The sequence below is a fragment of the Dendronephthya gigantea genome, unplaced genomic scaffold (assembly GCF_004324835.1).
Source record: "Dendronephthya gigantea isolate DGI-Jeju-01 unplaced genomic scaffold, DenGig_1.0 000012F, whole genome shotgun sequence".
NCBI lineage: Eukaryota > Metazoa > Cnidaria > Anthozoa > Malacalcyonacea > Nephtheidae > Dendronephthya > Dendronephthya gigantea.
Window position 1 is genome coordinate 954,728 of NW_021163022.1, and position 18,835 is coordinate 973,562.

Genomic DNA, 18,835 nt, shown 5'->3' on the forward strand with positions numbered 1-18,835 from the left:
ATTAGACGATTAGATTCGTGTTATACTTACTTCGTTCCAGGCTACTTCCTCCAGCACGCGGTCAAATTCAAAAAGAGGGACTTTGGCACATAACTAGCACAACATCGTTGCATGCATAACAAAGAAATTTTGTGGCTAAAACCGCAAAATGCTTGTTGCTGAACCTTTTCTAGTGGAAAGGTTACTTTCATAACGCTTTCACATGATCGCCCTGCGAGAGAAAGTCTTCAAAAAATCTCCCTGCGTTTGAATTTGGAGGTTAGCAGTTCACGTTTGCTTTTGGAGTGAGTATTTATTACTTCTGTATAGTGTATACTGCTGTAGTTTTCAATATTTTCTCGTTTAAGTAGACTTTATTAACAGTAATAAAGTATATCAAGATGAGTAAGCATTAAATATAGCTTTTTCTTTTCAATTTTTATGAGCATATCAAAATCGGTTATTAAAAGATAAGAAATTTAGGCCATGACACGACAACATCTGTTTTAACTTGTAATACTCCTCAACTGAACACAAATTATGATTTGTCCATTCATGTTTTAGCTGAAATCTTTTGTAAACATTTATCGGTTCAATAAATCACGTCGGTAACAGTATTATGCGACTGAACTCTTTTAAGAGATGTTTTGAGTGTGCGCTAATTTTTTTCCCTCGCTTGTGTATTATGTCGTGGGCTTGCCATAAAAAAGAAACTGTCATATTGTCCTAAATATGAAGGTCAGATATTGGTAATAAACTATCTTAATGTTGGGAAATAAACGTTGCATAACCTAAATTCATACAGGGATGTTATTTGATATTTGTACGTTGAACTGTGACCCATATAAGTTTATTGTCTTTACTGAAGGAAATGAGTTTACGACGCTCGCTTTGGTGTGTGTAAACTTGGGATTTGCAAGTGGCTAAAAAGCTACGTATAATATATCGCTGAAGAATGATAACTGACTGAATATGGAGGATGCAGTTGAATCACTGATTGTGGAGGAAGAAAGCAAGAAATTGATCAAAAGCAAGTCTATATTTCAACGTTTTCGAAATAAGAGCGTAACTGAGAATAATAACCCTACAGACAGCAAGCTTTCAACACTCAAGAGTGACAGCATGAACCCTAATGAAGATCATGTAGACAGCGAGAATTCATCACCTCACACTAATGGAGTAAAGGAAAGTATACTGAATGGAATAAAAGAGAAGGATGGTTCTCCACCACAGAAAAATAGCTCATGCCTCTTGCTACGACTTTTTGAATCTAAGTTGTTTGAAATGTCAATAGCAATGTCATATCTCTTCAAGTCAAAAGAGTCAGGTGTACAAGCCTACTTGGGGAATAAGCTCTTTGTAAGTGTTTATTATTTAAAAAGTTTAGGGAAATAAGTTGACCTGTCAAAAATGGCAATGTATGTATGTATATATGTATGTATTTAACTAGAGTAGGCTGAATTACATTATGTGGTTTGCAGCACTTTTGAACATGAAACAAGAGCTTGACTTATTTTCATTTTAAAACTGTTAATTTTACTATTATCATATGATGCAGATTTGTGAGTAATTATTATTTCACTAGCAAAAGCTTTTTCGATCTTTTATATCTGTTATTCTATGATAATAATATTTTTGTTGTAGATTAAGTAATGAAGACATTCAAAACAGTTCATTTCTTCAGGATGTACAGTTGACAATTAAAACAATTATAGCAGTCTCATTAACAGAAAATTTTCTTCATATTCCTAGAGTCTTGATCGCTCTGATGTGGATAAATACTTGCCTCAACTTGTGTAAGTAGCTTTTGATTCTTCTATTCCCAATTATTATTAAAAATTATTTAGAATATAAGTCATATGTACTTTACAATTTACCCCAATGTTCCTGAACATTGAATATATTAGTTATTTTGTATTGTTATATTGAATACAATAAATACAAAAATATCCCCAAATGTGCATTATTTATCATATTTTTAAAATAAAAATGTAGAAATATGTACATACACATGGAGGATGTTGCCTTTGCAATCTATCATTATTTCACGGAGCGTGCAAAGACTGATGTGGAATTCGCTGTCCAGGTATGTATTGACATGTAAGATGTAACACTTGCCAATTTACTTATTACATGATTATATTCATAGGCCACATGATCTGTTCATTTTTGGCTCTGACAGGTTTTAACATGTAATAAGCAAATTGGTAATACAGTCTAAATTGTAGTAAATATTAGTACAAATAGAAGAGACAAACTAGAGACAACACATTTTTTAAAATTGTTCCAGCTTTCCTGGTTACTTGAAGCCCATTGTGCTGATGGCTGGCTGCCCAGTCGTGAACATCAAAGAGGACTGAAACTTGTTAAGAAAATTCTAGAGGAAAGCACCAAACAAAAGTAAATATTTTGTATTTTTTTATATATCTATTGTCTATGAAATACATGAATGCTTGGAAATACGGAATTTATTTCTTGTGTTGAAAATTCTCACTCGTTTGCTGCGCTTACTCATTCAATATTATTCTCAACACTCGAAATAAATTCCATATGCCAATTCCTTTTTATGCCTGCAGTAACTTCTAGTCAAATTATTGCATGACCTGCTGGGCACTACATTTGTTTCATTATTCTTAGAATGTCAACAGCACACACAGTAAATGGCCATCAGCCAACATCCAGTCATAAGAAAATCAGCCATCAAAGATCAAGATCAGATGCAACTGCTGCAATTGTTACCTCTAATGTTTTTCAAGGGGTAAGACACCATTTTAACTTGAAATATTGAAGAAATTTTAACATCTCTTAACATGTCAGTAGTGGTGATCTAAGTAATCACATATTTCCTCTTCCTGATCCTTCCAATATGCAATTGTTTTACAATATTTCAGGCTCGTTGCCAAAATGTTGTAAGATCCCTTTTATTCCCACTTTTGCTTTTTTCTGTCTCTAATCTTTTTTCGTATTCGGTATTGACATTGACAGTCTTCACCATAGTCTATTACTGTATTAGTATCACTTACTATCATAACCTGTAATGTTGATAATATTGTGAATTTTAATTATCATTGTAGTGTGTACACACAAAAAATAGCCTTAGGTTATGTAAAAGATTTATATAAAGGTTTATTGTTGCAAGTATAGCTACATATATATTTAATTCCCAAATAAAGTTTTCATTTTAATTATTTAAGGTATACATTGTATATAGTTCTAAATCTTCTATAGTTTTAAATGAATGTGAGCTGAAGTTTATTTTCATAAAAATAAGAAACATGCTAAATTTCAGTAATTTTTAATAAAAAAGCCCACCCACTGTTTTGAGTGGAGCCAATCTGCAGATACATTTTCTATGATAATTATTATAATCATTATATTATATGATTTTTAATTATAGCATACTACCTTTAATGGCATTTTATTTTGTTAACAGACAACACCATTCAACAGTTCATCAGGAGATCTAAGATATGGTCATGCCTTTGATAGCTACTGCAGTAAACACACACATTTTGTACCATCAAACTCAGCTTCAACAACTGTCTTAGAACAACTTGCCAGAATGCACTCAGAATGTGACTGTCAGGTATGATAATAGTAGCAGAGGAACTTAACCTTTACATAGAATCAACTTGAGTACTCAGAATCTCTCGAATTTTGTTTTCCTTAGAAGATTCTGAAAAATATCTGGTACACAAGTTTGTACCTTCTGTAAACTGCTCCATATATATTGTATGTTTCTGCATGTATATAAAATACATATAAAGACAAACAATATAGATTATCTCTATGAACAAGGTCCAGAAGATTAAAATATTACAATTAGTCACCAAAGGCAAGGTGATTACAAGCCTATATTCACTGAGCCAAAAAAATTTGAGGTGTTTACAAATATTAATCAACACAATTTCATAAAAAATTCAAATTTCTTATTTAAAAAAAAGCATCAAAAAGCTATGATACCAGTGACTACGTACCACTTCAGAGACAGTGAATTTCGACCAATCAGAATGCAGGAAAATCGATAGTCACCTCAAAATTTATACTAATGATTTGATATCCAAATATTCCATCTCTGGTCTATAGGGTCCAAGGTTGGTGGCACAAAGGGAATTTGTTCATGCACTTGTAGCTACTGGAGAGAAACTCAGAGGACTGGCAACAAAAGATCTAAAAGGTACTGTTAGTATATAACATACAGTTTGTATACTTTTTGTAATATATGATCCTGTATATTGTTTTTCTGATTTGTAAACTATTTCAACTTGTATTTTTTCTAGTATCGGCGTTATATGCTGAACTGTCTCTTCTTAACCTAAACCTACCAGCCAGAGTATTTCTACCAATATTTCCAATTCCATTTAAACATCATGTTGTTAGAATACCCCATACTGTTGCTGCCGTTCTGAACTCCAAAGACAAGGTCAGTAAAGATACTCTGTAAATTTCTTATTGCATACAACAAAAATACTTCTTCTTAATTGTTGTGGTTGTTTATGTTGTTTAAGCATGAACAAACAAGGCTTCTAGTTGTTGAGTCTAGTATGGTATAATATTTAATCAACAACGCCTAGTTATTGTACAAGCTTATATAGTCATGCATCTAATAATATTAATATGCTAATTATTCCCAATCCTACTGTTATGTTAATACTTTAGTGTTAGTGAATGTCTAATAGTTACTACATCTCCCCCTTTTCAGATAATAGTCCTACGTTTTTTTTATAGTTCTGAATCATTTATAAATTAACTAAAGTTTCTATGTTTTCTCTCATATACTATAATATTTCTATTCTATACTTATATACAGAAGTCCTTCAAGCTTCTCTCAAATACTGAAATCTTCCTCCGTTTTGATCTGCGCAGTCCCTGTACTTCATCTTCTTCTCCGTTCTGGTTTCGTCTTTGTTGGATGTTACATTGTTCAGATTGTCCTGGCTGATCTGGTTGCTGATCAGATTGTCCTGGCTGTTCTGGTTGCTGATCAGATTGTCCTGGCTGTTCTCTCGTGGGTGGATATGGGCCATCTGATGCTGGTGGGACTCGTAATGGGTTTTGGTCATCCCTCTTGGAAACTTCGGGTTCTTTCAGTCGCTTAAATCTCGATATATCTCGACATTTGACTTTCCCATCTTTCATCCTTTCTGCAACGACTCTTGATCCTTTAATTCCAGTCACTCTATATATGTGCGGTTCAAATGGAGTGTCTCCTTTCTTCTTCTTCTCCCTTTTCACGATAACAGCATCACCGACTTTCAATTGATATGTTGTTACTCGATGTCGTTTATCGTGATTTATCTTTGCTTTCTCTTTATAAACTTTGTCCTTGTATCCCATCCTCGTCGTCAAATGTTGAGTCTAGTATGGTATAATATTTAATCAACAACGCCTAGTTATTGTACAAGCTTATATAGTCATGCATCTAATAATATTAATATGCTAATTATTCCCAATCCTACTGTTATGTTAATACTTTAGTGTTAGTGAATGTCTAATAGTTACTACACTAGTCATCAGCTTTTGCCGAAATATACTTCTCCTTATACTACAGAAATACATTTTCAGTTTTTGCTTCTACAAAACCTTAAAATAATTGTCGTTCCTGATCTCTGCAGGCGCCATATTTGATCTATGTTGAAGTCTTAGAATCTCATACTCCTGATTCATCACCAAATCCAGCAAAGAGATTAGACAATACGTCTCTTCGTCAAACACGGTACCTATGTGCTTTACTCTGGGATGTAACTAACTTATTTGTATGATTACTTTTTAAACTCGATTATTGCGCAGCGTAACGTTACAGTAGCGCCATTAAAACCCGTTCTTTCGAATTTCCAGTTCTGAAGAAGCGCTTCCAACATTTTGTCGTTCGCGGTCGTCGTCGGTGAAATTTACTGTAAGTTTGTTTTTCTTCTCCGAATGTGCTAATAGCTTCACATTATCGATAGGAATAAACCTGGAACCAAAGGAATTCAGAATGTCGAGATTGCGGCAACTCCCTCATAATTTCACCTCCGAAAATACTAAGATCAGTCAAAAAACAGGCATCCAGGTTTATTCATATCAAACCTCGTGGGATCCTACATAGGATCTTGTTTGTGTAGATCCTATTGTAGGATTTTACTGGATCCCACGCAGTAGGATCTTGCATGAAATTCTAACCTTTAATAGCTACATTAGACGTGAGTGAAAACGTTGGACATGAGGCTCCTGTAGTATTCCACAAGAATCCTATTAGATTATTTTACCAAGGCTCTGATAAAAACCAGTTATGTAGATATCGATTCCTCTGCGAATTTTGCAATATTCCATCAGTATCTCTTAGTGAGTGTACAGTAGATGCACGAGAGTCATGCTTATTTTTCCTACGTACATACATATATCAACAGGTGAATGGTGACTCGGATGACGATGTTTGGTCAGGTGTGGTTGAGGAGCAGAAAGAAAATGGACCAAAATGCGATGAAACGGTGAGAAAAATAAAATGACCTAAAATCTTTAATCTGAATAATACAAGAGTCTTCCTACTGTTTAAATGGGATTGACGACGGTTGACGCTGTTTGGGACTAACATTGCTTAACACTCTCTGAGGGACGACTCTAGACTGATGCGAATGAATAACTCAAAAATTTCAACGGAATTACCAACGAAATTGGTAAAAAATAAGACTACAGTAGCTTCCAAGACACACTTGGTATAAAAAGACACATGCACTGACACGATAATAAAGTAGAGAAGGTCAAATTCGAAATTAGTAAGGTCGAATATACTGAAATATGGACCCCCATACACCTGGAAGTGATGCAGTATACTTCAAAATATCTAATCAATCAGCCGAACTGATGGATTCAGCCCCAGGTTTAACGATAGTGCACAATTTTCAAATAAAATTTGATTTTGTCAAGTTCGATCCAACAACGTCAACCATTACCACCAATACGCCCCGTTTGAACGACGCTCTTTACTCCTCTTATACATTACGTTCATGGTAGCGATATTTGATCAAACTTATTGTCCACAGCTGTCCAGTTTGAGTCTATCACATAGGGTGAAACCAGAACTTACTAATCCTACTGACTGAGTTGCTGTTTAGGGCTAATAATACAGTATCTTTCTCTGAGTGCTCTAGTGTAACAGTACTATAATATCAATTTTACATACAAATGCTTTAGCATTCATGTTACATGTACGTGCAAAAATTTGAGAGAGTATATGAGCATTGAAAGTCAGCAATGACAACAATTTCCTAATGTTTAGGACTCCGTGTATATTGCTGCTGGTGACGTTCGTAAGAGACTAAGTCAACAGCTCACAGCACCAAGGAAGACAAGATTTAATAAGGATCCAGATGATCCATCAGGTACACTGATTTACTTTTATGTATCTTCACAACGAATTTTAAAGTTCGATGTCGTTCTTAACTCTTTTTTGGTTATCGAGACCAATTTTTGTGTAAACTTTGTTTCATCCCTTTAGCATCAGTTTTAAAAGAACCGTTTGCAGAGAAAGAATCTAGAATCAGAGCCAATTCTCCATACGGACATCTTCCTAATTGGAATATCCTTTCAAAATATACAACATACACCAGATGCCGGTTGTATAAGAAGGCTGGACAGCACTATCATTGAGTATCATTGAGATAGTGAATTTTACTGTGGAGCGATTAAAAAAAACACTATCCGGTGGATAGCGCTATCCAGCTTTCGTACAACCGGCCCCAGAATATCAGATTTGATAAAACAAGAGTAGATTAGACAATATCTTCAAGCTTGCAGATATGATCTATCATTGAGTATGTTAATTCCTTGACGTTTTCCACGATTATTATCAGTAATTGTTAAAGTTGGGGATGATCTACGACAGGAATTACTCGCTTATCAACTTCTCCGACAGTTTCAGGTAAGAAATATACGTAATAAAAGATCCCTATATAGCTGATGACAATTTAGGGTGGCGTTGCCGTGGTTTCTGCGCATCACTTCTGCTGATGAATCCATAATGTGAATTGTCAACGAATTTTTCTGAAAATAAAACCATATCGTATTAATTCCCGAGCCGGAGCGCTGTGCCAGGGTACTAATCCCATTGGGAGATTTTTTGCGCCCGGGTATTTTTACCGAACATAGCCGCATCCAAAGTTGTCCAAATTCTATGTCACGGACGGTCGACCTTGGATAGTTTTGTTAGTCATGCGCATGCGCAAAATTTTGAGCGAGTGAAGACTGATAATCAGCAAATTTCTGATTGACTAAGATACAAAGTTTGTATTTCAATGAGAACGTCAACATTTTAACTTTCATCACACAAAAAAAAATTATTGTTTTATTTTGTTTTATTTCGCTATATAGAAATACATGCATGCAGCAACCCCTTGCCATTTCAAACAAAGCAAATAATTTCCTAAGCTTGCAAGACATAATCTTATATTATGAAATGACTCAATTGAGTCGCTGATATAAAACTAAAAGAAAAATGAAGTAAACATCTTCTGTTTTCCAGCAGCATTTAGAAGGCAGTTGATGGACTCTAATAACTTTAGTAACGGTTAAAAATTAAAGTTCAAAACATCAAAATAGTAGCTACAAATCCTCATGTACTATAAAACGCCGAATATTTTTCTTCGAATATTTATGCAGTGATCGGTGGAGTCGATACTTGTCCTATGAAAATTCAAAATTACACTTTCAAAAACTCTTTTTAAATAGTCGGTTGTGTCTAGGCAAAAACGTCATACACAAATAAACTGCATCCTGACAGCAAATACGGAATAAACAAAATACACACCTATACCTGTTTAAATGTTGTTAACCTGTTTTTATGGTTGTATTTCCATGAGTTTATAACTCATTTTCCATTTAGGCCCTATGGAAAGAAGAGAAAGTACCGTTATGGCTGAAACCTTATGCTGTCGTTGTTACGTCGAACGAAAGTGGTTTTATTGAACCAATCGTTGACGCTGTGTCTTTACATCAGATCAAGAAGCACAGTCAGATGTCTTTGCTCAACTATTTTATCAAGGTTCAGTGCATGTTTATGAAGAATATTTTCACTTGTTTGCGTGTATTTCTGGGGAACTGGGCAATAATCGTCATACTATACAAATATACTTACTTTCCTTGTATTGTTAGGAACATGGTGATGTGAATTCAGAAGAGTTTCTTTCAGCACAAGAAAACTTTGTTCAAAGTTGTGCTGCCTATTGTCTTATTTGCTATATACTTCAAGTCAAAGACAGGTAGGAATAAGTAGAAATATAGAGTAAACGTTTGGCAGGAAGAGCTCCTGTGCTTACAGGGAAAACTGTTGTGTTGGTGGGAGGGTTCATTGACTGGGCAGGGAAGCTAGTGCACTGATTGTGCAAGCCTTCGCAGGCTGGAGGAGCTGCCTCCTGGGCGATAGAGACTGCTTCACAGGCTGTAGGAGCTGCCTTCTGGGCGGTAGAGAGTAGGTGTCATGGAACAAGCTACGTACAATGATAAATAACTGTTCGTTTCATTCTATTCCAGACACAATGGCAACATCTTACTGGATGCCGAAGGTCACATCATTCATATCGACTTTGGTTTTATTTTATCTTCGTCTCCTGGGAGTAACTTTGGATTTGAAAGTTCACCTTTTAAACTCACCCACGAATTTGTGGAGGTAAACTTCAGGAAATTTGAACCCTCAGGAAATTTGAAACCTCAAGAAATTTGAACGTTACCATGGATGAGCAACAGTTAGTTCAGTTTTATTGTCTTTAGGTCATGGGCGGTGTTGACAGTGATATGTACAACTTTTTTAAAATTCTTATGCTTCGCGGATTCTTGGCCGCCCGAAAGAACATGGAGAAATGTCTGGAGCTTGTGGAAATCATGCAGACAGGTAGGTGAAATTGTGTGTGGAAATTGGTGAAGAAAAATTAGCCAAATTTTGAGGTTCAACGATTTTCTGGAGGATTTTGTTGGATCAAATTAGATTACCATTTATTGACTGTGTGTGCCCATGTGAATTTTTGTCTGTCGAGGCTAAACAGTGCCTTCAGAGATAGTGTATGCTGTTAAATTTGTTTGCAGTTTTTTTAAGAGCACTCTTGCTGACTTCAACCGACGTCAACAACGTCTGGCTTTTTAAAATTTAGCAAACATTCACATTTAACTGGGAACGTATGTGTTTATTCCGTTAGGCTCCCAACTGCCGTGTTTTGTTCGTGGTTCGTCCACAGTACGCGCCATGCGAGAACGTTTTCACTTAAACTTAACCGAAGAACAACTCAGTGAACTCATTGATAGGATGGTTGAGACTAGCATGAATTCTATAACCACTAAAATATACGATGGTTATCAATACATAACTAACGGCATATTATGACGTCATCACAACTGATTTCATACCATGAATGAGTGGGTGTGTCTTGCTGGAATGGTTGAGTAAGAATGGCGATTGTCGTAACTCGTAAGAATCAATCATCGCATGGGACACTATGCCGCAATTTGGGTTATATACACCAATGAAGGTCTGGTCGTATGTCTGAATCCTTTTAAATCTAGAAAAGGGAAAGTTGTGAAAAGTTCTAACCGTAATAAGTTCTAGTTTTATTGGTGGTTAGCTGAAGTGGTTAACAATTAATATGATGATGGTGATCATAAAGATAGTAATAATGAAGGCCGTTGATTAAACACGACTTTTCGAAGTATTCGCAAATATCAAGTAATATTTCATGTCGTAACATGGTGTCGTCTTTGATAGAGAAAAAAAATTAACAAATGTTAACTTAACAAAACTTATAACAGAATGAAAAACAGGTGATGGGATATCTTAAAACGGATTACAGACAATATCAAATCCTTGACCGAAAATGGAATAAGAAGGGACAGGGGTTATTTTAAGACCGTTAATCCGCTGCACACATAAAACGCGGTGAAACACACCATACTTATTCCAAAGATCCTAAATATTTGTTACTGGTCACTATACTTAAAATAGCCCCTGTATGAGAGGACTATAATATTGTCCTGTTTGGTTTACAGGATAATATTTGGTGTCCTTTAAGAGGTTATTTTCTAAAGGATGTGTCATATACGCGGGTCCTGAAATGTTAAAAAAGCAGACAATTTTGTATATATATATATGAGAAGAAAAATATTTTTTGGTACATGTATATACCTGTTTCATAGTAGCTCGAATATTTTAATCGTCTGCAATTATAAATGGTTTGAGCAGTCTGGTCCTACCGCGCTTATATAGAAATATGAAATTGTAAATATAATATGAATCTTGCAAAATATTAGATATAATATGGACATTTTTAACTTTTGTGGTCGTTTTGTTTGAGTTTGTGCGATAATTCCTACCACATCCTTAAACCCATCCTATATAAAAGCCCCTATAATGCATGTAGTTCTAAACTGATAGCACTGAATTTAAGCCATCTCGTAGCAATAAATGGGATGATCCAAGATTACGCGGTGTTTTTTTAATAGAATAATAAATAATACAGCAGCTGAAAAGGGCATCTTCAATTTAAAATAGCAGATTCAATGGTTTCTATACATAAAATACAGTGACATTATATAAACTCGAATTATTTAGCATCCGAGACCTGCTTGTTCACGGCCGTCGTAAAAATGGTGTAGCGTTTGTTAGAAAAGTGCATTTTATGTAGAGTTTCGATGTATTGCTATACTCGTTTATATATATGATAAGTTGTGCATTAGATTTCTTGGGTTAGTATGATATGCTTTTAAAACGGTACTCGCGCTTACCGGATACCCCGGATATCCAACTGATGTGTCACCTGCTAATAATTATACCCAACACTATGAATGTCGCATGATAAGTTCATCGGGAAGTTCATCCCCTCCCTCCTTGAAAATTGAAGCGAGTCTCATGACTTCGTGTTGGTATCAAACAGTTTAAAAATAGAGCTCCTAAATATGGATAAATATTTCTGGAAGAATCATTGTCCGTTGGCATTCCTCGCGGTGTATAAAGAATCAGTCACTTTATATGCATGATCGATGATTTCATTTCGCTTGCATTATGTCTGCTCAGGAAGTATAATATATGGCACTCGAAACTAACGCGGCAAGTTTGCAGGTCAATAATAATAGGTTTGGTTATTAATAACCTGCACAAGAGCATCCCAATCTTTCATTGTTGCGAATACCGACACGGTCACCTTAAACTCCATAACGCATTGATTACAACATCAACCCTTATAAATGGGTAACATTCTGAAAATGATATGGTATATCATAGGTCTTGAGAATGATATACTATACGTTCAAAATTGAGATCCGCGACATCACGTCTTACATGAGAATTTTCTAGTGGTCTCACATGAAAAATAATTGTATAGGCGCTGGCTAAATTGCTGTAAACAAAAAATCACATGACGTTTAACACCAAAAAGTGTTACCCGTTATTTTAACAGGACAACATGCACATGTGAGTAAATTCTTGCTTCCGTGTTGATGCAAGTCTGATTAATTAATTGCAAATCTGACCAGTAGACCTCTTCTGTGATTTCGGTCTGACCCGTTATATTCTTTTCTCCTATTTCCCTCGTATAATTAAATATCTTGAATGGCTATATAGTATTGGCAAAGCTATAGGGTTAGTGACGCTCGAATATTAGTAGAACCGACAAATAATTATGTGTGAAATCACCTAATATAGCCAAGAAAAGGAATGATCTCAAATAACCGAAAATACAAACCAAACTCCCCGTGAAATTCCTATGATTTCAATAACATCATTTTTCACACAAAGCAAGGTCTTTATATATAACTAAAGGAAACTGCTACACCAAAAACTGCGTGTATTCGGCAACGTTAATGTTCTTTCATTTTCTTTAATGTTCCAAATTTTTCCTGATAATTTGCATAAATATGAAAGATAGACAAGTACCCGATTGACAAACGTCTTGAACGCTCCTTGACCATAGTTTGAGATACTTTCAAAGTTATGACATGTGCTTCCTGTAGACGGTGGGAATCTGAAAATCGTGCCAAAAGCACACAGCAAATTTCATTTTGAAATGCTGCTTTGAGTGCTTTGTGCATGTGCCTTTCACTTTTGTGATCGAATTTGATTCCTTCATTATATATATCTAGTTACCTTGTAAACCCTTTATTTTATTGTGGAAAATGTTTCCATGCAGTTCATGCAGACCCTTCACTACAGGTTTTTCCCGGTACTCCTGTTTTCACTTGAGGTAATATTCTGTGCCAATATTCTGAAGAACATATAGTTCAACATCTCACAAGATCGACTGAAAGAAGTTGGTTTATAATTATAGTATATATGCATATATATAAATATATATATAGTCTATCTATATATATATATGAATATGTGCTGATTAAATGAAGTTGTAACATTGATATATGTTTAGTTTTTTAATAAAGTATATACTTTCCGTAAATCTACAGTTAACCTAAATTTCGTGGTAGCTTCACAGAGAACATTGTAAAAGTTTACTCTGGGATATTTCACAATACCAATCAACGCTAATCGATATTAAGTTCTTATCCAGAACAAATGTCGTTATAGCGAAGAAGTCAATATCGAATCTCTCGTCTCAAACTCCTCCGCAGCCACGGTATGTTATTGAACGCTGAGCTCTCGATTAAGTACTGACAATTATCTCTTTAACGTTGATATTGGTGTGTGCTAACTTCACAAAGAAATACGCTTGTACGAATGAATTGCAGATTTTAGATCGTCTTATATGATATAAATTGTTGCATGTGATATATACTGAGGGTTTTATAACCGTGATTTTGTAACTAGGACTAAAGCACGAGCATTGTAAGTTGATTTGACATGCAATAGCGATAGAAAATACTGGTTATAGCGACCATGCGGTCAAAATTTTATATTTTTCACTATACGAAGTTTATCATATATAGGTGCTGAATTCTGTTCTAAATCTTTCCATAGCTTATAAGTATGACAGTTTCACATGAAACTTTTACGCTGTCCATGCAGCTCTATTTTCTGACTATATAACTGAAATAGTTGTTATTATGTAATTAAATATGTGTTTATGTATGCTATCAACAATATAAAGTTCCTGGTGGTTGATTACATGAAGCATAGGGTGCACTAGCTGATATTACTGCCCCGATTTGCCATAAAATCCTAATAAAAAACATTGCGTGATTATATGAGAAACGTCAGTGCTGGAATTATGGAAATTTCCGCCATCTTAGAGCACTTGATGGGGCAACTCGCTGGTAATTTGTCCTTCTATTTCATTTTTACAATGCATACATGCATGGCTGGAGTTATTCAAAGGAATATCAACGATTTTCGTGAATAGTTTCCTACCTTTAACAATCCCGATCAACGAGACTAAATCAACCTCATGCAGCCATGCGTGTATACCCCCCCCCTGTATAATTTCCCCATGACAGTATTTAGAATAGAGCTTGAATCTTGGTGATGCGTTGGATAAATATGACACGTCGCATTTTGAATGAAAAATCTTGAAAGCAATATTCTCGTTGGGAAATTCCCTCCAAAACATGTTTAAATATACTAGAAATATTTTGCTATACGTGTCTCAAACATCAAGACATGCATGCAAGATAAACACTTGCGCAATCTCTCAGCAACACTTGGAATTTCCGCTGAGAAGAGGAAGTAAGCTGGTTGATTTTTTCGTGTGGTCTGTTAGGGATTCTTTCAATGTCTATTTTCTGTTCTAATTTATATTGTCATCGTCTGCAAGTCTGATCTGCATGTCTCTTTTGTGACCTCGGTAAATCCTAAATAGAAAGTTCTTTGAAGTGGTATGAATAAAAATAACTTCTTTTTTTTAAGAATCTCTTTCATGAAGATTTGATAAATGTCATGCAACGTGTTTAACCGTTACCATGCAAAGAAGCGCTATCATGTCTTATTTAAGGTTCAACCTGCACCACATGCGGTTCCTGGATTAAGAAGTATGTACGCATGCATTGAAAATTGTATGTGCCAAAAAGGTGGCGATAATTTGAACTAATTTTAATCCTTGTAAACGTCATTGCTCATATTCATCGTCGAAATTGTATGCATAGACTGTCTTAGACACGCTTATTTGTGAAATAATTCGTAAAATGCCAAAGCGGCCCATGTTGATGTTACACATATGTACATGCTGTGATTATTGCAGCTGGAAAAGGAACCCCAACCCCGTTTATAGAGACGAAATCGTTAGATATATAAAAATGACAACATCTAATGGATGTTGCATACACTGATTCAAATTGAAATCTTCGGTACTCCATATTTTGAATATGCTCTTACTAAATCTGTAATCTACAAGTTGATTTTAACATAAGGGGAAATATAACGTTTATTTTGTTTTTTGTGAAAAGAATGATGCTTTTAATTACAAAAATATAGTATTCCTAAATATAGTGCCAACACCTTGTACATGCATGCATCGATTTACTTTTGGATATGACGTTATTCTCCAAATGATTTACAATAAAGGTCTTTATCAGCATTATTTTCCTGTTTATTTCAATTTTGTTATGTTAATACATTTTTGAATATCTTAAAATTCACAAGGAAGTAATAAATGCAATTATTTTTGTAAAGTATAAAGGATTTTGACACTTTAATGGCACAGAAATGACACAGAGATAGCTCATCAATCACTCCGTTTTACTTCCTTGAAATTCTAACCGAAGAAAGACAAACTTATATAGGGACAGAACGATTACAAGCACATTGCAATTTATCGCGCGGATACAGAAGCAGGTTCACCTACCAGTGTTTGAATTAACGTGCAGCAAAACCCAAAAAGTGGTGCCTTGTGTTTCCATAAAACAAAATAGTCGGAGTAGGTGTCAGCATCGTATATAGTCTCCCTCACAATCCTTCACAATCGATGTGATTCCTCCGAGCCTTGATCGACATAATCTCGTCCTGACCCTAACCTCGTCAGCAACCACCCCCACTTACACCTTAACCCCGCCTCTAAAACTGTAAAAGAGCATTTACGAGGGGGTTATATTTATGCCAAACATTTTCGTACTTAAATAGACATGATCGTGTTTATTTCCAATAGCAAATTTGTGTAGAAAAACAGGAGAATATTCTCTTTTTATGGCCTCGTATACTGAATTAAACTGACATGGAAGCGAGGCTATTGAGCATGAAAAAATTGCTGCTGTTGCCACTGAGTCTTTTATCTAGTTATGTCAATGATATTAATTGTTCAAAAAAGTGTATATTTGAATTATGCACTATATACAGTATAACGGTTTAATCCAGCATGCAAGAACTAGTTTACATAGCTGAAATTTAGACTATATCAATTGATATCACGTAAGTATTTCACTAATTCTTACATAAGATGAAAATTAGGAGATGCTGCTCATCATGGATTTTAACCTTCGTGTTTTCAATTTCCTTCGGCGGAAAATATTTATATGAAAAAACAGATCGTGTATGACTTTGCACGATACATTAATACAGACCCACACTGCTTTGATGATGTATATACACTGGATGGCGTTATGTAATCTCCAAGATTCTTGCATTTCAGAATCTATATTAAATTTTTACTTCTATCTGTATGTACTCACTCCACTTGAGTTGTTTTGCAAACGAATGCCTGAGCTACCAACGTGAGCAAAATGTGATGGGCGACTGTTTTACTCAGCCTGATGCATGAAGAATGAAAAACGTTTAACCCTTGATCTGGTTGTATAAAACAGCAATTCCTAAAATTGAGGTGAATATATTTAATAGTCATTAGCAAAAAAACAGTACTTTTTTCACCTTGAAAGTAAACCTAATTTATTACCGACATTATACCCTGAATTCATAAATTAAGAATTATTTTATTTTATTTTAGCGTTCTGTACATATACAATGTATTATTTTTACCAATGAAATTCCCAGCTGTAGCTTCGACTAAGCAGCTGAAAATGCTATGGAGTAAATGCCACATTATATGATATGTTAATGAAATAGTGCTTTTACACAGCTATAACGAGCTATTATCAAGCATTCATGTCGTTTTGACCTTTCCTTCTAGCGTACCTTTTGATAAAGAAACCAATCAAATTATGTACGAATATCATTTTGCCTTATTTTCTTCTGTCTTGCGGTGCAAATCTATAATGTGCAAATCTATAATAAATATATTTAACGTGGGTTTCATAATGCATCGCACAACAGACAGGGTCAACTCCTACAGTGATAACTTCCCTCACTGGACTAAGAATCGTGACAAAAGGTGATGACCTCATTGGACTTGTTAGAATATTATCAACATTTATTTTGGAAACTAAAGTCCTGTATATTAGCTTTATTCTTCGAGAAAACCATAGGACAATTATCACACACCAACTTCGTGCACATGCAGGGCCATTTCTATAAAATTCGAGGTCAACAATTAGATAAGTACTGCATATGAACGCGAAATAAACGTATAATTTTGCTAATTTGACGTTTTGGACAATTGTGTTGCTGCTGACCACTGAAATTGCAGAAGATGCCAGCTGCTGCCAGAGTCTTTGAGCTGAAAAAACCTTGCAAACACATAGTTATTAACTTGTGCGTTTTCAACAAATAAACCTTTTTTCTTTTCAGTTTTTCTAAATCTATTCCCTGCTTTTCAGTCTTCACTCTTCGTCTTCAACACTAAATTATACACCTTTTTTTGTAAAAGAGTTATTCACAGGTTTAATGAAGCAATTGCATGATAGGAATTATATTTTTGCTGCATGGTTTTACGTTTAGTTATAACGTTTTTCGTTCGCAAAACCTCGCTGATGATTTTTGAGCCTGCGCTATCTTGTTTTCAATAATATTGAATGTAATAATATTATGGCAGAAAGGTGAACCATTATACTTTACTGAGAGACAGTCTGAGAGCCAATGAGATGCAAAGTCTAGTTTGTATCCGGTGCCAGTGGTTGTGTAAACGTATTAAATTGAGATGTCCCCACAGGTCGTTGCTTCACGGGATGCAATACCAATTGTATAGGCCATGCATGCATTATATTGCCATTTGAGATTTTCAATTTCAATACGAATGAGTGGCTGTAACTATAACTGAATATTGAAACAATTCTTCTCCATTTACTCTGAGTCATAAGCAAGACTATATTAGTGCCTTATATTACGAAATCTCTAACGACTTCAACTGATTTCAGTTTCGAAGTTTCCTTTCATATACTTGCTAGGTTCGTTCTGCTATATAACTGAACTATCTGCATGACAGTAGAGAATGAAAGCCCTTCTGACAAGACAGTTTTTAAAGAAAAACATTTTCAGAATGGCATGAATAAATTTATTTATTATAGAATAGTATACAGCCAAACGTATAGGGGGCATTCAGCGTTGTAGTCCTGTAAAGAAGCATTCTGCGAAGATCATTGTATAAACTAAATACTTATAAAATGTATTTAGAGAGGGAAAGGTCTTAAAATGACATTTGCATGCGATATTTTTAACCTTGGCCGTGGTGTGTGTAAGGCGGTGAATCAAAAAGATCTGTTAAGTAGAATGTCATGAAGCTTGTCAAGTATAACAGACGAATAGTCGGGCTTTGTCGCCAAGAATGAAGAACATCGCATTTTATATGACCGCAAAACCAAAAAGATTCTACATAGAATACGTGCATGAAAACTCTCAGAAATGCTCATTCATTATACAATAAGTTAAGTCAAAAGGTTATATATGCTATAGCATGTATTATATAGAGTAGAAAATAGATGTATTAATAAATAACACGCTGCATTTAATTACTATAAAGGTTGTTAGCACATAACATGTACTTTATCGTACAGTATTCTTTTTTGGTAGCTAGCTTTTATCATTAATATAATGATTATTCGTTCATTTCTCGTTTCTATAATTATGGGC

The 18,835-nt window shown here is 34.9% G+C and overlaps 1 protein-coding gene across 1 annotated transcript; it reads left to right on the top strand.

The window, feature by feature from the left end:
* The first annotated feature begins 84 nt into the window (after positions 1 to 84).
* Positions 85 to 10,688, top strand: LOC114518901 (phosphatidylinositol 4-kinase beta-like). Its single transcript, XM_028538933.1, has 20 exons — positions 85 to 284; positions 848 to 1,338; positions 1,732 to 1,775; positions 1,975 to 2,065; positions 2,270 to 2,379; positions 2,617 to 2,737; positions 3,413 to 3,565; positions 4,066 to 4,156; positions 4,260 to 4,402; positions 5,595 to 5,695; positions 5,818 to 5,875; positions 6,369 to 6,449; positions 7,238 to 7,340; positions 7,457 to 7,537; positions 7,800 to 7,879; positions 8,840 to 8,998; positions 9,109 to 9,215; positions 9,487 to 9,622; positions 9,724 to 9,844; positions 10,146 to 10,688. Exons 2-20 carry the CDS (start codon positions 952 to 954, stop codon positions 10,328 to 10,330), a joined length of 2,352 nt encoding a protein of 783 aa, XP_028394734.1. The 5' UTR covers positions 85 to 284; positions 848 to 951; the 3' UTR covers positions 10,331 to 10,688.
* Positions 10,689 to 18,835: the final 8,147 nt, after the last annotated feature.